Source organism: Ochotona princeps, chromosome 7 (assembly GCF_030435755.1).
Source record: "Ochotona princeps isolate mOchPri1 chromosome 7, mOchPri1.hap1, whole genome shotgun sequence".
NCBI lineage: Eukaryota > Metazoa > Chordata > Mammalia > Lagomorpha > Ochotonidae > Ochotona > Ochotona princeps.
The window spans coordinates 65,039,849-65,062,838 of record NC_080838.1 but is presented as its reverse complement, the minus strand read 5'-3'; the positions used below and the strand labels follow the sequence as shown (position 1 = coordinate 65,062,838).

General features: G+C 39.7%; 1 protein-coding gene across 1 annotated transcript in view; it reads left to right on the top strand.

Moving 5' to 3' along the window:
* The window catches only part of FRAS1 (Fraser extracellular matrix complex subunit 1), a 277,676-nt gene that overhangs the window by 139,413 nt on the left and 115,273 nt on the right, over nucleotides 1-22,990 (top strand). Inside the window, exons 28-31 of the mRNA XM_058666643.1 lie at nucleotides 727-1,053; nucleotides 11,496-11,649; nucleotides 17,269-17,447; nucleotides 21,576-21,692. Coding sequence (XP_058522626.1) covers nucleotides 727-1,053; nucleotides 11,496-11,649; nucleotides 17,269-17,447; nucleotides 21,576-21,692 — 777 coding nt within the window. The remainder of the gene's footprint in view (nucleotides 1-726; nucleotides 1,054-11,495; nucleotides 11,650-17,268; nucleotides 17,448-21,575; nucleotides 21,693-22,990) is intronic.

The following is a 22,990-nucleotide window of genomic DNA, read 5'->3' as shown; positions in this document are numbered from 1 at the left end:
AAGGACCAGAAATAGAATAAATTCAGAATGCACAAGTATAAAGCTACTTCAAAAAGTTTGTGAAAAAAATTGTGTTAAAAGATATCGTTTTTTTTCCCCTACAAAAAAATCCTTTGAAATCCATGCATGATTTTTCCATCATATACATTCTCCATGAACTTTCTGGAAATCCCTCATATGCATGGATTTCAAAGGTTTTTCTTAGCAAAAAAAAAAAAGGTAAAGATATCCTTTAATTCAATTTTTCCTGTGAACTCTTTTGAAGTCTCCTATCTTACGCTTACATCAGCACACCGCATTGCAGCCTAGTGTACAATGTGTGACTCCCAAACACAGGTCCAAAAATTCTACCTCTTATTTATATCTCCTGGATAAATTTCCTGAAACTAAGCTAATCTGACTTACAATGCTGGAAATGTAAGAGAAGTCAGGATAGCAGAGAATTTAGAGCAAGTGACTTTCATTGATTGCCTCACATCAAGACTGGTGTAGAAGTGTCTTGAGAAGCCTCTAGAACTCAGAAGTCTGGAGTGGCCTCACTTGCTGTGATTACTATGTGTAAGCCACCTCTGACAAATGCTTTCCTGAGGAACCATTTGGCATATGCCTACAGCACCTGGATTTCTTATACAGCCTAGACACATCAGGTTGCACATCCTAGTTCCTAGTACACTGCCTACCCTCTTCTAAACGGCTCTGCATCCTCTCCTTCCTTCCCCTCCGCAGGCCCCCTATGTGCTGAGAAATGAGGTTCTGCACATTGACAGAGGACAGCAGGCAACCATCAGCACCCAGCTACTTGACATCCGAGATGACGACAACCCACAGGATGTGGTTGTTGAAGTGCTGGATCCTCCGCTTCATGGCCAGTTGCTCCAAACGCTTCAGTCCCCTGCCACCCCCCTCTATCAGTTCCGACTGGATGAACTCTCCCAGGGCCTTCTCCACTATGCCCATGATGGCTCAGATAGTACATCGGATGCTGCAGTCTTGCAGGTCAACGATGGACACTCCTTCCAAAATATACTCTTCCATGTGAAGACTGTGCCCAAGGTATGTGTCATTCCTGGGATTAATGTTTCTGCATACCTAAATGCCAGGACATCTGTAGTATTGTCTGCTCTTTGAAAATAGCTCATGAAATGTGAATCTCATTGCCAGGTAATTTTAATGAATCAAAAGAGTAAGTTGTCCAACTGAAGTAGGAGGAGAGAATTCAGTCTCTTATTAATCATAGGCATCTTTGGCCCTGGACAGTTCCTAAGCTAGAAGAACCTTGTTTCTCAGCCTGAGTGATTAACAAGCTACCCTCTTAGGTTTCTGTGTAGTTATGAGCATCTGTGCTTTTACAAGTGTTTACCTAATTTTTAAAATATTACCTTTTGTTGTACCCTCATCCCAATAAACAATACTTGTAAAATTACAGACTTAATGTAGAATTATTGTAAACTTTAAAATAACGCATCAGAGAGCAAGTATTATGACACAGTGGGTAAGCAATTACCTATGATGTCTGTATTTCATATTGGAACAGTGGTTTGCATCCCAGCTACTCTAACTCCCTGCTAATGTACCAGGGAAGACAGCACATGATGGCCCAAGTGTTTGGGACCTTGCCACCTCTGTGGGAAATCCAGTTAGACTGCCTGGCTCAGCACTGGGTACTGCAGCCATTTGGAGAGTGAATTGGCAGGTAGAAAATTCTTTTCTCTCCTCCTCACTTCCCTCTTCTTTCCTCTCTTTCTTCATTTCTCTAACTCTGCCTTTCAACTAAATAAAATAATTTTGTAAAGAAAAAGAAAAAAGTAGAAGCCAGTCTATAAAATTCATCAATTCATAAATTGTTCTTTGGATGCTACAAATGAGGTACCTCTCAGCAATGACTGAGCTAACCTCTACAAGACCAAAGATATTTATTGAAAAACGTTTTCAATATTGATATCTTACTAGGAGCCCTTTTCTGGGTTACATGAAGGCAGTGCGTTTTTGCAAACTTTTGTTCTAAATATCACTACCGACTCAAGTGTCATTAATGACTAGGTGGAGAGATTGATGTGTAGAAGACAGTTAAAAATCACTCATCACTTGGTTGCCAATAATCACTCAGATTGTGTGACTGAGACTTGCAGAGGTGAGCTGCTGCATCTGATGTGGTCTGCGAACTAGTTTCTCAGTCTTGTGTCTCATTATTTTCAGCTGCTGAAAGCACGGATGGGGGCATGAGAGAGAGGAGCCAGTGAAAGCTGGTGATGAGCTCGAGCTGGCAGATAGCCACCTCGTAGCTAATCCTAATTATCACTCTCTTGCAATCGCCCTGGGAGATGAAGTTTCATTCTGGGGAGACAAAGCCTAGACAGACACAGAAAGTTTTATTTTCTTCCTCCTTGGTGTCTTTCCAAAGTTCACTCCAGGAACCCAGTGCAACCCTCTGGTGCCTTTTCTATGATGGCGTCCATCCCCATGCTTGAAGCTCAGATGCCTGGGTCACACAATCACCTGGTGTGGAGAAGTCCAGTACTGAGGGACAGTTCTAGGATCTTCGCTGCTTTGCTTACCAAAACAAACAAACAAACAAACAAACAAACAAAAACAGATTTAATTTATAAATGAGGCACAAGGCAGAGAGTTTTGGCAGCCTTGCAGTCCTTGTAACTAGTGAGTCACGTCCATGTTGATGATGTGTTGTTCCTGAAAAGTGATCTTAGGTTGTCCACCTTCTTCCCCTTTCCTGCATCCTATGGTGCTGGGTTGCCCTGTCCATGAGCTCACCTAAAACTGCCTTCCAAGCCCGGGGCCTGGTGTAGTAAACCTGAAGTTTCAGCATCCATCAGAATGTGCTGATGAGATATCTGACTGTAAAACTTGCAGGTTATGTTAGACTATTTTTTACAAGTGTTATGTGCAGATAGGTTAATGTTGGGGCTCTGATTTCATTGTAAATGCACCTTCTATCTACTCTTCACCCAAAAACTTCTTTTATTCTACCCAGTACCTTTCAGTTTTTTAGCTATTTATATTCTTATTCCCTTAGTGGATAGAATGGAGACAGCAATTAAGTCATTTTTCTCCACTTCCCAGTTGGGCAGGCTGGGCCCCAGCCCTCCTGTAATCTTCCTTCTAGTCTCAACTCATTATAATTGAGGCTATTTATATTCCAAAATCTGCTGGGCCCAAGTAGAAAATTTGGACTCAGCTTTTATGTTCTTGTCATAGACATGTGGTCAGGTACAATTCATCTCATTTTTAACACTGATTTCTCTAGAGGGCTACAAGAGCTCTTACCCCTGGGCCACCTAGATATTAAGTCTGATAAGTGACCTGTTACTGGCTGATGTCTACCTGGTGGCTTAAATGGAATGGTCCAGTTTGGGGGTGGGAAAGTGCCTCAGTTTAAGTCCCTGTGAATGGAAATGCATATTAATCCTGATATTATTTAACAGAATATTTAACCTGGTGAGGAAGCAAGGAAGGAAGCTTTCTGAGAGCAGGGAGTATTCCAGTAAACTCTTTTGATCAGGACACACTGTGGGAGCCTGATGGGTGAATAAGGTATGAATGAGGCCAGTACCTGTCTACTCTTTAGCCTGTGTCTGTATCAGATGAGGAGCACATGGGCAGCTCTGCCAATGCTGGTCTGGCCCAACTGGGATTAGGGAGAGGAGCTGCCAGTTCTGCCCTTGTTTTTCAAGTTCTGAATTATTTTGTCCAAACTGGCGATTTCAACCTTACATTCCCAGTGAATAAACTTGACTGCTATCTAAAGGCTTATGCTGAGCTGCTGAAAAGAAAATAGAACCAAGAGTGCTGTTGAAACATGTCCTATTGGAAGAAGGAGGCAAAAAAAAAAGATTAAAAAGTAATAAAGAATGCTCTGCTGAACAGGCTTTCATTAACTGGGGGGATTACCAAACCCAAGCCTGCTGAAGATATGATTCTAAAACAGTTCAGCATTTAATAAGAGCTAAACTGTGGGCAGGGAAAAGTGAGGCCCATGCAGGTGCTTGTCTCCATATCTGGGCTTTCCAGGAATTACTTTCCTTTCATTAATTAAGGTGCCTCTGAAATCAAGCCTTTTGTTCCATGTAGGAAATAAATCTGATGCTCTCTCTGACCTGGTGTTTGTTATTGTAGCTGTTACTTTGTGCAGCCGGGTATTGCTTTCATGTTAAAAGCCTCCAAGGGTCAAGCTGTGAACTGGATGGAAAATTCTGCTGCTGGTCCTTTCTGGCTGTGGATCCCTGGCAATGCCTGTGTACAGCTCCAAAGCCTTGTTGTTGCTCCTCGGTGACATTAATGCCTACCTTTCACTGATTTGCTTGCAATTAGTTTAATAACAATGATGTTTCTGAGAATGGAAAATATCAGATGTATAACAGTGCTTCATTTTATGGATCAGCAATCTGTTTCACAAACAAATCTTTGTCATGGGTCAGGGGTTCACCTTTGTGGAAGATCACTTAGCTTGCTCAGGTCAGTGTCTCAACAGATACACTGAAAATATGTGTTGCTCAAAACCGTTTAGCTCTAGCAACTGAAATCTACATGGTGCAGAGGCTCACACACATGTTAACAACTCAGAACAACAGTTCTACTTTTCTTCCCTCTTCCTTCATGCTGGTAAATTTCACCTTTCTTTCCTCAAGTTCACACTTACTCTTTTCATAAAGTTCATAATGTCCTACAAGACTGCATTTTAACATATGTAGTGCAAGTGAGCACTTTACAGATTAAGTGGGTTTAGTTTTTTTTCCTTTTTAAATAAATAGAATGATAGGGTTACTGTTATATCAAATTCTAGTCATTTTCTAAATAGTGAATTTTTTATATGAAGTTTGACTTGAATATTTTAGCCTGGGTTCATGTAACTATTAATTTAGCTTGAATTTCATCATATGTGGCCAAGCCATTAATTTGAGAGGGGAGAGAATTTTCATTCTTTTTATGAGATTTTTCCCACAATGGATAGATTTGGGCCCTTTACTTCTGATTTACAACATTAATATTTTTACTTGTAATACATTAAGTAATGGCTCAACCTTATTACCAGCATTTCTGTGTGCCTATTGTCCTATGAAATGAATTAGAAGAACTATTTAATTTAGAGCACGACTTTAATCACAACCCCAGTTTTACTGATTGGGACTTCATTGCCTGAAACTGTGTTACTTTGGAAAAAACATAAAACGTCACTGAGCAGACTACTCAACTGGTAATATAGCTAATTTGTTAAACCAAAAAGGATATGTGCACCATTGTGAAGAAAGGGGAAAAAAACATACAAGACTATGAATTCCTAAATGTAGGAGCAATCTGGGGAAATAGGGCTAAAATTTGACTTTCTGCAGTTGCCTATAGAAAATATGGCACAAAACCCTTTCTCCATGCCTAATTGAATAAAATATTAATTATGAATGGAAAGATTTATACTTCCTTTTAAACCGCTTTGTTGGAATATGATTAATACATAAAAATGCTACATATTTAGTGTTTACAACTGAATAAATTTGGTGATAAATGTACCCCTGTGAGCTTGTCACCATCATCAGGGATATACTCATATTTGCCATATCCCAAAGTTTCCTTCTGCCTCCTTTATAGCACTATTTATTTACTCATTTTTATGATAAGAACACATAAATTCTCACTTAACAAACGTTGAATATTCTATACACTGTTGTTAGCTGTGGACACTGTGCTGTATAGATCTCCAGAACTTATTTACCTGGTAAAATCTGAATTTGAATTTTGTCCCCTTTGGCCATAATCCATTTCCACGTCCCTCCTGCCCCTGTGACTGCCTTTCTACTCTGCTTCTGTGAGTTGAGCCATGTTAGATCCCAGCTGTAAGTGGGCTCACGCAGTTTTTTCTTTCTGTGTCCAGCTTCTTCTACCTAGCCAAATGTCTTCTAAACTCATCCATGTTGTAACACATTGCAAAATGTCCATATTCCATTATATGGGATGTATATATATTTCATAACATATTCCATTATATGTGTAACATTCCATTAGGTGTATAATATTCCATTATACATTTCATTATATGCGTGTGTATTCCATATTTTCTTTATCCATTTATTTATTGATGAACACTAAATTTAATTCCAAATCTTGGCTGCTATAAATAATGATGCAATAAACGTGAGAGAGCAGGTAACTCTATAACTTACAGCTCTATCCAAATTTCTGTTTCTTCATGATTCAGTCTTTACTAGTTATGTGTCTAGAGATTTGTCTATTTTTATAGATTAATCTATTACCATATAATTATTCATAATAGTCTATTATGATTTTTATTTCTGTGGTATCAGTTATCATGCCTCCTCTTTTATAATTTTATATATTTGAGACTTCTTTCTGTATAGTATAAATAAAATTTTGTCAGTTTTGTTTATTTTTCAAAAATATCAATTTTTAATTTTGTTTCTGTTTTTTTAGTGTTTTTCTGATCTGTATTTCAGTTACTTTTGCTGTATTTTGAATTTTTCTTTCTGTAAATGTTAGCCTTTGTTGCTATTTTTCTAGTTTCTTGACAAGTAAATTTAGGTTGATCTTTTTAGAAAGAGACCTTTTTTCTTAGCCTAAGCATCTATCACTATAAATTTTCTCTTAGTATTGTTTTCACTGTTTCTGTAAGTTTTGATGCTACATATTAACTTTTTCTCATTAAAATATCTATGTGTTATTTGAAAGGCAAAGTTTATAGTGAGAGAGAGAGAGAAGCAAAGAGACAGAAAGGTTTTCTGTGCACTGGTTCATGTCCCAAGTGGCTGCATTGGTTGGAGCTGAGCCAGTTCAAAGCCAGGTGCTTCTTCCAGGTCTCCCACATGGGCAAAGGGGTCCAAGCACTCGGGCCATTCTCCACTGCTTTGGTACATGAGCAAGGAGTTGGATCAGAAGTAGAGCAACCTGCATTCAAACTGGCATGTCTATGGAGTACCAGTACTGCAGCTGGTCGTTTTATCTGCCATGCCACAGCCTCAGCTCCTAAAATATTGTTTTGCTTTTGTTTTGATTTCTTCTTTGTCCCATTGGCTATTCAGGTTGTTCACATACTTGTGAATTTTCTAATTTCTTCCTGTTACTTATTTGTAACTGTGTATCACTTTTTTCTACGAATTAGACTTGTTTAGACTTGTTTGTGGCCCAAAATGGGCAATGTTCCATATGCAGTTGTATGAATTCTGTTCCTGGTGGATGTGCTGTACGTAGCTGTTAGGTTCATTCTGTTTGCAGTGTTTTGCAAGTATTCTGTTTCCACTTATTTTCTGTCTGGATGTTCTGTTTTTTTTTTAAGACTCATTTGTTTGAAAGGGACAGTGACAGAGGGAAAGACACATGCATAACATGCATACACCCATATGTATGTAATACTCACGGGCTTACTCCCGAAATGGCCACAATAGCCAGAAATGGACAGTCTGAAACCAGGAACCTTCAACTTTATCTGTGTGTCTCACGTGGATGGCAGGAGCCCAAGCACTTTGGGCCATCTTCTGCTGCCTTGGCAGGGAAGTGAATCAGAAGCAGAGCAGCTGGGACTCCAACAGACCCTCTGATTCAAAAAGACAGCATTGCAAGCCATGATTCCACCTGCTGTGGAAGTGCATGTATTTACAGTTGTCATATCTACCAAATCAGCTGACTCCTTTTCCATTATGTATTATCTTCTTTGTCTCTTGTGACTTTGTTTCACTTAATGTCTGTTTTCTCTGGATGTTAACACTGCTGTTCTCTCGATTTTACTTGCATGAAATGGCTTCATCACTCGCTTCATTTTCAACCCATGAATGTCCTTAAAGTTATAGTGAGTCTCTTGAGGATGATCTATTGCTTGGTCTAGTTTTTCTGTTCATTCATATTCCCCATGTTTTTTGGTTGGTGATTTAAACCGTTTACATTTAAAGTAGTTACTGAGGGGCCTATATTGTGTTATAATGGGTAAATTTGTTACCCATGATGCTGGCATCCCATGTGAGTGTTGGGGTGTCCCAGCTGCTTCATTTCCCATCCAGTTCCCTGCAGGTGATCTGGGACAGTCAGCAGAAGATGTCGCAAATTGCCTGGGGCCCTACCACCCACATGGAAGACCCAGGTGAAGCTCTTGGCTTCAGGCCTAGGCTTGGTCTGGTGCTGGTCATTGTGGCCATCTGGGGAATAAACCAGCAGTAGGAAAATCTCTTTCCCCCCCTCCTCTTTCTGTAACTCTTTCAAATAAATAGAGACAGGGCTAGAGGAGTGAACTCTGCTAGAGCTTGTGTGGCGAAGTCTCTTTCATTCATTTCTGAAGGACAGCTTTTCTGGTAAAGTATTCTTGCTTGAAAGTTTCGTCTTTAAGCATTTTAAAGGTATTCTCCATTCTTCCGGCCCTCGAGGTTTCTGCGGAGTAATCAATCCATGGGTAGTCACCCTTGTGTGGGACAGGTCACTTTTTCTTGCTGCTATCAAGATTACCTTTGTCATCAATTATTGAAATTTTGATTATAATGTGTCTTGGTGACAGTCTCTTGACATTAAATCTATTTGGGTTTCTTTAGGCCCCATGGATCATATAAATTTTCCTCCCCAAACTGTGAGAGTTTTCCATTAATGTTTGCGTTTCTTGCCCTTTGTCTGATGCTTTTGAGGAGCCCATAATGTTTGCATTTGGAGAAGCCATCAACAAAACCCTCCTGTCTTTACTGCCTGGCTTGTTCAACTTTTGAAGAGACGCTGTTATTGTATGCCCTCTTGATCCTGCAAGGCTTCAAAGGGTTCAAGACTGTGTGCCTTCTTCCAATGCAACAGGCAAGCCAGCTATGCTATCTGTGTTCCTGTCTTCAGGGACTCGTGTGTTGCCTGCGGAGAACTACAAGCACTGGCCATGGATGTGTGTATGTGTGCGTGTGTGTGTTTAAGGAGAGCTATGGATTCTTGTTAGCAAGTGGGAGACCTCCAAATGAGATCTCATGAGTTCACTGACAAGGCTCTTTGCAGTAAGCCAGGTGTCAGGCATTCCAGCTGTTTAGTAAAGTCTGCAGTGTGATTGCCTTGAACCCTTAGGCTCTGCTCCTGTCTGTGCCAGCCTGCTCCATCAGGCCAATCCTTTCCAGTTTCTAGCAGAGGTGAGGAAAAATGTAGATCTCTTGGCCAATGTTCCACAAGGCTGAAAAATCTGGAGAAGAATCTGAACTCTGAAAATGGTCTCTTACATGCTGAGAGCTGCGTTGTCTTAGGAAAGGGGGTTATGGGGAAATAGAAAATTGTCTTCTTATCTTCATCAGTGCATCTGTTCTTGCATGTTGTTATTTGTTCTACCAAGATGCTGAAAATTTCCTTCTGTACTTCTGGTGTCCCATGAAGATTTCATCATTGTGAATTGTTGTTAAAATAAGTACTTCTGTAGAGACTTGAGGGCTGGAACCTCCTGTCATCTAGTTGGTGTCCAAGAATTATACTCTTGTCCTAGCATTTAAGTATCATTTCTTTCTTCTTAAGAACTGTAAACAAATAATTTTGCAATGGGGATTAGCCCTTATCCAGCAATTAACATAAAGATTCTAAATGCGCCTACCTGTGAATTTCCACAGGCGCTTCTCCCTGGACCAAGCTTCTCATTCTTTACATTTCTGGACATTTCCTGGAGGATCTTCTATAACACTGGTTCTGATTCAAAAGTTTCTGATCCAGGGCTGGAGGCTGATATTCTGAACTTCTTAAGAAGCTTCCAAATGATGCTGGTTTCTGGGAATTGCTTTGCAAGGTGTACTGTTTCATAGTTACACTCACACAAGAGTTGGAGAGAATTATCTTGGTAGTGAGACTGCCGGCTGGGGAGGTGCATGCGGGTAGGTCATGGTGGTTAGATACCTGCTTAGAGCATAGAAAACCACATTGTCTGTTTCATCCAATAATAGGGTTGTTAGCATAAGACCAATCTCTGTAACTAAGGTAGAACTTGTTGCTCCTACAGAGATTTCTAAGTACTGAAAAACTGAAGTGGGTGCCCATTATTTTTTTAAATAATATGCTACTTTGTGAAAGGAGACATATTTCTGGGATTTTTCCCTGAACCCCTGTCAGAATATAAAGTAGCTTTGCTGCCTGTCTCCTGGGCACTGTCTGAAGGCCACAACTGTCTTCAAAGCAGGAATACCCTCAAAGACCAAGTGATGACATAAGAGTGGTTGTTGTACTCTGTCTCCTCCTGAGTGTGCTGTTTGCACTTTTCTGCTTGTTGGCGTTTTGAAGATAATAATCATTTAGGAAGCAGTCTACTTTGAAATACCAAAATTCACGGGTATTTTTTAAGCTGTGTGAACAAACTGGAAATGATTAGTGATCTAGTTTTTGGCTGGGGTGAGAAGCTCTGGGAGAGGGTATCCACTGTGTAAATCAGAAATGACAGCCCTTTTTAATGACATTAGCTTTAGCAATTAGAATGGTTGCCTTCTCAGGAGTGCTAACCAGAGGTGGGGGTGGAAGTTTCCTCTGGCCCACTATTCCCAGCTGTTGTTGCTTCACTTTCAGTCGGCCATCAAGGCCTGCCAGCTCTGCTGCTGTGGTGTTTCTGTCATCTCATCTCTCTCTTTTCCCACTGCCATTGCCCCCTCGGAGGTCCTCATCCTTTCTCCCAATATCCGTTACAGGAATTTGTTAAATGGAGTTGACAACTCCAGGTGTATTTACATCTAGCCACCTCCCCCTTTGCCCTTGGAGTGTGTCTGGAGCCCAGATCTGAGCATCGCATTTACTCCCCATGAAAATACCAACACCAACACCTGTTGACTTCCCAGGCCTTGCAGGAGAAATAGACTTTCAGTGTGATTTCTGCTTCTACTATCCTTCCTTAAGATACTGTCATTTCTTATTCTATTGTAATCACCCCTTCCCAGCCCTTCAGTCCTGTCATTTGGACATTTAATTAAACACACAGGGCATCTTCTCATAGCTTCTCCTTTGCTTAAGCTGAGCTCTCTGCCTGGAATCTGACTCCATACTGCTCTACTTTTGCTTATTACTCAGGATGAAAGACATTTCTTTGGGAAAATCTTTCTGAAACTTCCTTTTCTCTTCTCCCATAGTCCCATGCTCATGTGTCTCACAGAGTGCCTCTTGTGAGCATCTATGTTATTATGTGTGGTTCTCCCAGCAGATCTAGTCTCTGATCCTGAGCTCTTACTGCAGACCTGCTTGTATGTGAGTTCTAGCAAAGGAGCTGGCCTGTAAGAGATGCCTAATGAATGATTCAGCAGTATGTAGGGATAGAGTAGATAGAAAGCTGGATACGTGAAAGAACAAAATGGAGAGATTCGGTCTTCATGAATGACATAAAACATTGTTAATTATAAATTAAAAGGCAAGAGATATTTGTAAGCACGTGGGTGTATTTTACTACCACAGGGGCTCTAAGCTGTGAATGTTTCTCTTAAAATGACGTTTAGCAGCAATAGGACCTAATAAGAACACATTTTATTCTTACTTGGACCCACTTCTTCACGTTTCTCTTATTCTAGAATGACAGAGGCCTTCGGCTCGTGGCCAACTCAATGGTGTGGGTCCCAGAAGGGGGGATGCTGCAGATTACCAGCAAGATTCTAAAGGCTGAAGCTGCAGGGACCAGTGCGGAGGAAATCATCTACAAGATTACGGAAGATGACCCCCAATTTGGTAACTACCTCCCCTGCCCCCACTTTTTATTTTTTTAGCTTTTCAGCCTGATTTCGCCATTGCATTCAGCAGTCTAGGACTGGATGTTGAACAGTGCCATATAGAAAGATTGTGATTTCAATGAACTAAACTTTCTTTTCCCTATTTAAAAAAAATTTATTTATTTATTTATGTCTTCACTTATTTGAAAAGCAGTTACAGAGAGGGGGAAAACAGAGCAACAGAAAGTGAATGTGAAAAAGAAAGAGGGAATGACAATGAATCTTCTACCTGCTGGGTCACTCCCCCTCCTTGGCTTTAAGGATAACTATTCTGTTTATTTTCATGAAAACTTCTCTAGCTTGCAGAAATGACAGAACATGTGGATATTTGTGGGTTTTTTCGTGCCTGGGTTATTTCACTTAACATAACTTCCTTCTAGTCCCTTCATGTTACCACAAACTCTCTGAGTGGCATTCCATTGCAAAATACCTAAATTTTTAGCTTCAATACAACTTCGTTTTGCAGATTTTAAAAACTGAGGTAAAATGGCTTGCTAATAAATGTCAGTTTGATTTCAAGTGTCAGGCTCTGAACTTCACTTATACCTCTTTTGAACATTACCTGATCTAATTTTAATAGATCAATAAAGGGAGAGAGCTCCTCCATCCACTAACTCATTCTCCTGATGGATGCCAATGGCCAGGACTGGACCAGACGTAAGTCAGGAGCTCCATCCATGGCAAGGCCCTGGAAATTTGCACCATCTTCCACTGCTTTTCCTACACCACTCTAAGGGAGCTGGATTGGATGAGAAACAGCGAGGACACCAACTGGCACTCATATGCAATGTTGGTTTTGCAGGAGATGGTTCTATAGCACAATACTGGCCCCAGTTTTCTCCTATGACTGAGATCTTGCATGATTACAGAACAGTTTGTGTAAGCAGGAAATTAACAATGAGCTGATACTATTAATTATTTCATGGAGACTTTATTACGATTTTTGTCAGTTTTCTTACAAATGTCCTTTTTGAGCACAATCAAGGGTCCCTACATGCATTTAGTTCTCATGCTTGAGCTCCATTGATGTGCAGCAGTTACATTCTCAGACTTTTGTGACTTCAACACACTTTAAGAGTGCTGGTCAAATGAGTTGTAGAATCTCATTCAATCCAGGCTTGTCTAATATTTTCTCCTTATCATATTAAAGTGTCTTTTTCCCTTTCTCAGTGCATCATATCAGCAGATGCATGATGTAATCCCTCTTTCTGCTGTTGCCATTGACTTTGATTGCTTGGTTAAAATTGTAGCTGCTACATTTTTCCCCATAAAGTTGTTACTTTTTACATTTTAAGTAAATATCCTGTTCTCAGCATACTTTCAACAGCTGATTTGAAGCTAGATGGTTGTTAAGTCCTTTTCATCTCTACAACTTTACGGCTCTTTTGATGTATTAATTTTTCTACCTCTGTCTTGATCACTAAAAGCCAAAAAGCTAAGTCTCTCGACGTCTTAGAAATAATCCCGTAATCCTTGAAGTATTACATAAAACAATGCTGAACTGAATGGTTTTTAAGCATATAAAAGTTTGCCTTTTTGGCTTGATAAATGTTGTATGTACTTCACTGTGACCCTTTCCTGTTAAAACTCATTTAATTAACTTCTTCCTAGAAATATGATCTTTCTGTGTACCGTGAGTTCCCTATTAGGAATAATCCAATTATGTTACCCTTAGGAATTATTCAGGAGTGAAAGAGTGGTGGAAACCAGAACCCACTTAACAGAAATTACTTATTTATTCATCTTATCCCAGTGATGTGAAATTGTAAGCCTTGGTTACCATGTATCCACACATCACTGTAAAGTATTCAGTTTGCGCTGACAGATTTTTAAGAATTGACCTTGGAGTGCATCAAAATGTAAATTGCTTGTGTGGCATATACATAGATTTAATTCATCCTCTTGCACACCCACCGTTGTTTCCAAACCTTAGTTTAGATAAGCTGTTTAATGATTGTATTTTTAGCTACTTCACAGTTCTGAAAGTGAACTTAATGAGATGGTTTTAACAAAGCAATTTGAGTATCGTCTGAGGGAAAATCAACTTAATATAACTTATGACCAAATCTCCATTATTTATCCTGGTGTGAGAAAGCATTTATACAAATGATCCCAATCTCAAAAAAACCCATGGAGATTCAGATGATATTCCAGTTCTTAAAAGCTGTTAAATCTCGTTTAAGTTCGTGGTTATAATGCAGACTTCAGTATCGAGGAGATCACAAATGGAGATAACTTGATGGTTTTGAATCCTGGAATTTCATACATATATTGTCTCCTTGTCATTCTGCTGTGATAAAAGTGGAGATGAGATACCACACAAAAGTTTATCTCCCACTTCTTTGCAGTTAATCCCACAAAATCCTTCCATTTCCCCTTTTCTGCTCATGGACTTATTACCTAGGCACCTGTATTCAACATATCCAGGACTGAGTTTCATGTTCCCTGCCACCTGATAGCCTGCCCTAAGTCCATCAGTGGCATCCAGGCACCCAACTGAATGGGAGATTCTCCTTGATTCCGTCCCCTGTCACCTTTGCAATTGGCTATGTCAAGCACTACTGTGTTCTTTTCCTCAGATGCTTCTCTGTGTTTCTTTCTTTCTAGTCTTCCCTAACTCAGGTGCCACCTCTCTGGATTTTCTAGTAATCTCCTAATCAGTCAAACTATTAACACACATGTTAGCTACTGTTTTTGCCATGTTTACAGAACAAAGTCGAGCTTCATTAGCAAGATTTCTAGACCTTGTAAGCATCTGTATTCTGATCGCACTTGTTGTATGTTGGAAATCAGTTCGTGCCATTCACCAACAGGAAAACCAGCCTCGCAGGTGCCTGTGTGGCTGATCTGCAGGAGCAGGCATTTTGTCTTGCTTATCTTTGAATCCTAACCCTGACTAGCCTAGCACCAACACCGGCAATCATAGTTGAAATTAATGGAAGTAGCTCATATCCAATGGCTCATGTTAATCTATATACCATAAAAGTGACTCTTTTATAGGACAGATTTATTTCACTAGACCTTGTTAGGAAAATTCTTTACTCTTATGTTGTATAACAGAGTTGCCAGGAATTCAGCATTTGAATATTTTCTGTCTTCTATTCTGTATATTTTCATTGTGGAAATTGCCTGTCAGCATACTTTGCAACTGTATTCACACAGTCTACATCCCGGGAAGCCATGTCTAGCAACAGCATGTTGGAAACATAATTTGAACCAGGAGAGGTTCATAATGGAATTTTTGACTTGGATACATGTGAAAAAGAATAAAAGAAACAGGACTAGAATGAGTTGGTTCTGCACATGATTGCATAACGAAGAGGAGTGATTTTTTTCTCTTATTTCAGTACTTCATTATCCATGACATGTTTCTTTTTAACTTGAATTTATTACATATAAATATTAGAATGAGTGTTTATGTTGAGTATGAAAATGAATTTTTCTGGGGGTGATCAAAATGCACTAACAATTGTCAATATGTCCAGAGTTTTAAATCTGGATATCCTCTTATAGAACCTTTTCAAAAAAAGATATAGTATAGGCATAGTCGCTCTCCTCTCTCTCTTCCCACCCCTGTGTTTCTTGCTAGAAGAGGAGTAACATGGCTTCTTTCAAATTTATTGTTGGATACATTTTCTTTGTAAATTAAAAATTTTCATAGATACACAAAAATTGTATTTGTGAGTTACCACATGATATTTTGCTATACATATATATATATTTCTGTATAGACATTGTATAGGTATACAGCACATGATATCTAGAAAGGATAAATAAATTTGCCTAAAAGGAAATTTAATGTTTCTTTGTGGTTAAAATGACCCAAATCCTATCTCTTAGGGATTTTTCTGAAAAAAAAAATAAGTATGCATGAAAGGTAAGCATGGGTGGGGGGAGAGAGTGAACACACAAAATTACTTTCCCACCTTTTGCTTCATTCCCTGGATGCCTGTGGAAGCCAGGGCCGACTCGGCTGCACCTGGGCGCTGGGAATGCAGAGCCCACTTGGCTGCACCTGGGCGCTGGGAATGCAGTTTGAGTCTCCCACATGAGAGGCAGGGGTCCATTTACCTAAGCCCTCATTTCTGCTCCTAAGGCTGCACACTGCTGGAAGTCGTACTCAGGAGTGTAGCTGGGACTCACACCTCATCATTATGTTATTGGAGGATTCTTTCTGAGCAACCTGTTAACCAGAAGGCCAACTAAGTACCCATTTCTCTAGGTTTTTTTTTTTCTTTTCCTTTTTTTAGAGAGAGAAATATATTGCACCTTAGCATCATGTGTAGGCACTGCACAGTAGCACCCTGGACCTTCTTACTTTCTGTGTATGACTTAGTACCCTTTGATCAATCTTTGCTCATCTCTTCCCACATCCTTTTCTTTCCCATCTCTGATAATCACCCTTATACTCTTCTATGAGTTCTCCACCTGTGAGTGAGATCATGCATGCAATGTTTATCTGTGCTAACACAAATGACCTCCAATTCTATCCTTGGCATTGCAAATGACAATATGTCGTCCCTTTTTGTGGCTGAGTAGTATTCCATCATGGATGTGGACCTCATTTCTTGGTCACATCATGAACAGATAGACACAAGTTGTTTGCATTTTTTAAAATTATCGTGCATAGTACTATGATAAACATGGTGATGCAGGGAGTTTCATTTCTCTGGGAGATGTAACCAGTAAGAGATTGCTGGGTCATATGTTTGATCCCTTTTTAATTAGGGGTAGGGGGAGCCATGATACTGTTTCCTACAAAATGGCTACAGTAACCTACATTCCTACCAGCAGTGTGCAGTGGTTCCCTTTCCCCTACTTTCTCCCCAGCATTTGTTGTCTTTTCCTGGAGTGAGGTAATATCACATTTTCAGATTCCTGATGTCCAGTTTCTCCCATCCAAGTCCTAACCAGGCCCGACCCTGCTTAGCTTCCGAGATCAAGCGCATTCAGGGTAGTATGGCCGTAGACAACTTATGTCCAATTTCTAACATTTTCACGCTACCAATGAGGAAAAGAGATTTGTAGAGGGGTCAGCTCTTGCGGCTGGAAGTGGTAGACCTGAGTGTAAACCACTACGTGAAGCATTATAGTTTCATGCCTGCCATATGTCTTTTAGAGGTGGCTTTTATTATTTAAACAGGGCAGAATTCTCCCATGAATTTTGCTGAATTTTTTTTCTGATTTTCCATTGTACTTAAATGTGAACTTTCTGCTTTCTTTTAACATAGAGCATTACTGGTAGAAATTAATCTATGCAGCAACTGGCTTCTGAGTTTTAGTTTACAATGATTGCTACTCTTAGGATTTTTAATGTAATGTTAATAAACACAAATCAGCAACTTCACACATGAATTGCCTTTGAATAACTTTTAGCTTAGTTCGCTGAAAGACTCCAGTCTTGTGTTTAAAGGTGGATTTGGTGATCTTATTGAATTCCGTATTGACACCTAATTTTTTGTATACCTTAGATAAAAGTAAATAAATGCATCATTTTCAGGGTGTGTGCTGGAGGCAAGGAGCTAAGATGGAAGCGAAGAACTGGAACCCTTGCTAACGTGGTTCTGTGCTTTGCTAGGCGAGGTGGTCTTACTACTGAACATGCCTGCGGACAGCCCTGCCAATGCAGGGCAGCACCTGCCCGATGGGAGGACAGCAACCCCCACCAGCACCTTCACCCAACAGGACATCAATGAAGGTATCGTGTGGTACAGGCACTCAGGAGCCTCTGCCCAGAGTGACTCCTTCCGCTTCCAGGTATGCTGGGCTGCCCAACACTGTAGAGGTTCTCTGGCAAACATCACCCTTGTTTGTTGCTCAACATGGACACTTTTCTGCCATAGTCTGGGGAAAAATCATCTTTGGTGGGAAGGGGTCATGTGTAATTAATAGTTTTGAGAGATTGTGAACTTGTTGGGGCTGTCCTTGCCAAGGTGACCACAGGTGGCATATTGAATTCACTAAGGCCATAGCAGGCCAGTTATTAAGTTGATCATATATATATCCCACATATATTAAGAGTTCCTAGCAGAAAGGCCTCCAGCAAAAATGATTAAAGTCTTCAAAAGTGTCTTAAAAATATAAAGCTCTTGTATGGAGAGGGCAATCTTTTGGGTATTTTTTTCCTATTAACTATCTTATGATAATGGACCTACAGCCAAACTCAGTGGGTTTAGGTGTTGTTTCTGTTATTATTAAGGTATGAAACTTTGGACAAGTTACTTGGACAAAACCTTTATGCTTCAATTTCATTGTGTCTGAAAAGTAATTGTGTGTTTAATGAATTCATGTAAGTAAAGCATTCAGAATACTGCCTATCACATAGTAAGAACAGCATGATCAGCATTTATACAAATTGATCAAATATCCAAACATAAGGGGAATCATTAAAAAACAAGAAAGATACTGATTCCTTTCTCTGGCCACTACTAACATAGAAATTAATAAGGCTTAGAAATGTTAAAATAGGAAATAAAAACATTAGAAACTAATAACCAGTAAGCAAAAATTTATGGTACTTACGGTACTTTCAGTGGTCTCATATAATTGCTATGTCTTAAAGGAAATCAAGATAATAAACTTAAGATATATTGAGAAGAAAATGGCTTAGCGAAACTTAAAAGTCGTGCATAAAATTATACTGAGAAGAAGACTGATGGCAGATTTTATTATCGATCAACCAAGCACAAAAAATAAGTGGACTAAATGTTTAACTCCAGAAACTTGAAAACCACAAGGGAAACCTACAGACAACAATAGGAAGGAATTAATAGAGATCAATGGAGGAATTGATGAATTATACAATATTAGAACTGACAGATGATTCCAAACCATGAATTTTTTCAAAAGACCAATAAAGTGAAACAAATCTCTGACAAGCACAATTTGGAAATAAAGACTTAAACAAAAACGCAAACCAATGAGGAGTTAGAAATGACAAAGAGTAAGTAAGCTGGGTTATAGAGAAGCAACTTGGTGAAGTGTCGCAAAAGACAAGCTCTTTCATCAGTTGTCTCCTGAAATTTAAGACTTTTCTCATATAAAGGAATCCAACTTGGAAGAAACTAACCGATAGCACACCTTGTGACAATTACCACCTGCTCTGCTTCCATGCCTTGCGCATGTGTCTTTCTTACCTAGTTTGTATTATGTAAAACGTGTTTTTCAGGAAGTGCAGCAAAGTAAATTAGGAAACCATTAAAATCAAATGACACTGAGCACATTGAATGCCCCATAAGTGGGCAAATGCTGTGTGCCCTTTGCGTGAGTTAACTTTGCATTTGTCACATCTGGGGAACAGCAGCCAGCACCAAAGACTGTGTGAGAAGGGAGGCAGAGACGTCAATCAAAAGAAGTCAGCTCAATCGACCACATCCTTGGATATGCCTCCACCTTTGCTGGGATAAAGGATGCTACCAGTAGGAGCTCCTCTCTGCAAGAGATTTCCAAGCACCTACTCAAAATGATACTTAATGGCCTTTAGAAATTGGCTACTAAGGGAGCAAAAGAAAGATAAGATGAATTAATTTTAAAATAGCAAAAGTTGATGCTATTTTTGAAAACAAATTTAGTAGAGTTTAAGGCTCTTCTTTGCAAAGTGGTTCCCTTTGAATTGCCTTCACACCTTTCACTGAAAATGTGTCTGGAACTCTTATTTGAAATGGCTCTCAAGGTGTGTGAGCTGTTCTTTAGAATATCCTTGGCATAGACAATCAATCATCCTTGGGGAATGGCTTTGAAAAGCCAGCCACATAGCCAGAAGTCCTTCAGAATCAGGCCAACTAGGATAAAAAGAGGTCATTATTTTTTGGTTATAACTGGGAATAATTATGTGGTGGTGAGCTCAGTGTTCTTGCATGCTTTGCAAACTCCCTCTGAAGGCATTTCAGAACATGATTGCAAACACAGCATCTTTATTACAAGTATGAAACAATTCTCTGGGAATAAGATTCCCTGGATATAAACATTTTGGTGTGTTTATTCCTAAAGCCTCATTGTTTTATAGGCTGCACCCAAATTTTGATTTGAAATGCAAAGGTTAACAACTTTCCCTGTTCTTATTGTAAGCTCCATAAGGATTTTAAACTGAAAAAAAAAAGTAGACTCTACCCATGATTTGTTCTTTATTTCTCTTCCTTTTTCTTTAAGGCAGGAAATACAGTATAATGAATTGCATGGATTTAATTCCATTTTAATGTTGATGTGCTGTCATGAGCCATCAGTGCTTTCCATCTGTTACTTTGCATGTAAGAGTTGGGATTTATGTAACGTGAGTGCCATTTAAAAATAGAGATGGAAAGGAGAAAGGAAAGCATGCTCCTTGACAGTCACTGTGGATGTAGGAAGGAGCCCTGTTTTGAGTATATTCACATCACATTCACACAGCCTCAGAGGAAAGGGCTTGGAAAGGTGCAGGGTATCTCACTCCTTACAGGGTAGCCGACTGCTGATGGACATGCCCTGCAAAACCCCCTCATTTCACTGCCTGCCTTGTGCTCTGTTCCTTTTTTATCCTACACCATTTATCCCTCTTCTGATTCCCTAAGGCTACCTAAGTGAGTCATCTTGGTCAGCATAAAGCTCATGAACCTGGCAGACCTGATTGTTAAGCTAGTCCCATGTACTAACTTTGCGACTTTAACACATTATTTAACCAGACGGTCCCTTGAAGAGTTAGTAGAACGATGGAGTTGACAATAAGTTTATTTTGGCACAACTTTTGAAAACCATGCATAGTTTTTCATGGCATATTTTTTTCATGAAGTTTTTGAAGACACTTTAAAGGCATGATTTCAGAAACTTTGTGCAGCAAAATAAACTTGTCTATTAACTGAATTTTTGCATGGAGTTTTGTAGGATCTTCCTATTTTAGACTTCCAGTTTCCTTAAGAAAGGGAATAATCATATATCATCTGTAAGTATTAAGTTAAGCAAGTCTTTGCAAAGTAGCTACTAGAAGGCTATGTCCCTACAAGATGATGAGTGATTTATAGCTATGGTTATTTATAGCAACACTAGAAGACATATCCTTGAAAACGTGAAGACATTCTGAAATGTGATCCCAGACATCTGACGTGGTCCAGATACAGATGAAGGTGACAGTTTCTCTGTAACTTTAGAAGACACCATGGAAGGGCTGCAGAGAATTACAGAAATCCAACTTCTTGTCATATGGAGTTAATGCAGCTACATATGGCTACAGGAATTAATAATTCTTGCAAGAAGACTTAGAGGAAGAGAAGAATGGGGAGAAGAGCTTAATGGAGCCACTCCATAACCGAGGAAGAATATTGTTTCCCAGCATTGTTGAAGCAGAAAAAAAGCTGATGTTGTGGACAGTACCCTAACTGTATGTTAGCAGCCTTGTCCTGCAATGACAAAGCAGATTTACATTTATCACCCAGGTGTTGATACCTGTGCTTGGTAAAGATGGAGGAAATGGAATAAGAAATCATTTATTATGTGTTTATAATCAGACATTATTATAAGGCCATCAAAAATGTGTTTAGGAATGTTTAATAATATGGCAAAAATTGAATTGTTGAGCGAAAAACTGTAATATAAATTGGATATAAACTTTGATATGCCTGCATAGAAAAAGACTAAGCTGAATTGCATCAATATATTAATAATCACTGTACGTAATGAAATTCTAGGTGATTTTGTGTTTCTTATTTATACTTTATCCAGAGTTGTCTTAAATGATTATTCATGTTCTTTATAATCAGTAGGATTAATAATAAAATATGAAGAGGAGTATGAAATTATGCAGGAGCATGTAGCATGCAAAGACAGATCCTGTGGGGCGGTGCAGAGCATAACATGCACACACAGGCACTGCCTAAGAGGACATGAGGGACTCAGCAGCGTGATTTGTCTCTCCAGGTTTCCAGTGCTGCCGATGCACAGGCCCGTTTGGAGAGCCGCACGTTCAACATCGCCATCTTACCACAAACACCAGAAGTGGCTCACCTCTCTCTGGGAACATCTCTCCACATGACAGTGAGTTGGGAGGGAGGCTGCACTCTCCACATGGATGGGATGTCCTCATTTGGTCTGCAGTAAATGCTTTACCTAGAGCCTAATGTCGGGGGCCAATAACATCAGTCCTGTGAACAGATTTCTCGTTGAGTTGGAAAAAAACATGAAGTTGCTGGTGGTCAAAGAGTATGTGAACCTCATCTTGACCTTCCAGTTATTAACAGTGCTCTGTCTACAGCATCCCAAGCAGCTACAGGCACTTGCTTCAGTGTTGTAAGGACATTTGAGGCCCCTGTAACCCACACCATTTAGGTTTAGCTGTTTAGCTGGTAACAGCATCAGCTACCTGGGAAACTGTGGTCGAATGTTTTTAGAAGCCCTAGTTGAAGTTTCTTTTCCACTTCAAAAGCTTCCTAGAGCAGCTGATGCTATATTTAGAGAGAAAATAAGAAGTGGGATCAAGTTAGGAGGCGTGGATAAATGATGGCAAAAGGCATTGCTGCGGGCAAAAAGAGTACACGAAAGATTGGGAAGAGAGAGAGAGAACATAATGCTGCCAATAGGAAAGGCAGAGGGGGCATGAGAGCAGTGAGGGTCCTGGTGCTACATTGCAGGCATTGTGTGCAGCATGTGCAAGAGTATGGCACAGGGAAAGAGCTGAAGAAAGATGACTACTAAATTAGTTGAAAAAGCTCAGCTCAGACAATTAGCAACTCCACCATAGCCCTATGTCTGGGGTGGTAGAATGCCAGAACCCTTCTTCCAGACATAGCCACAAGCAGGCAAGACCTTGTAAATTAATTATTGCGGATCTGAATTTTAGTTAGCGCCCACATAATTATACTCCAAAGTGGTGCATCAGCCTTGAGCCACAACAAAGAGAATAATGATAGTTTTAGAAATTATGGGTCTGGGGCATGACAGAGACATAAAGGGGAAAGTAGAAAGTTTTTAATGAGTAGCTGGTATCGGCATTTCCACCATAAACCGTAATTTAAAGAAATCATAATTCAACAGCACTACAAAGTCTATAATTCATCATTCTGACTGGAGGAACTTGGATCAGAATTTTCTCTAAACTGTAAAGAAAAATGTGCATGCACATTTCTTGCCAAATGCTAATGCAGTGTTATTTTGAGTTGAGAGGGGAGAGAAATGGGCCTGGAGCCATGAAGATAGCGCCACCCTCTCTCTGCTTCATGGACTTCTGTAGACTGGCTTTTCAAGTTGCTTCACCTTTACAGCTTACATGCTTGCAAGTTAAGTTTAGCTAGTTCAAACTCAGGGTATCACAGAGGTTAGTGTAGTGTAAAATATGA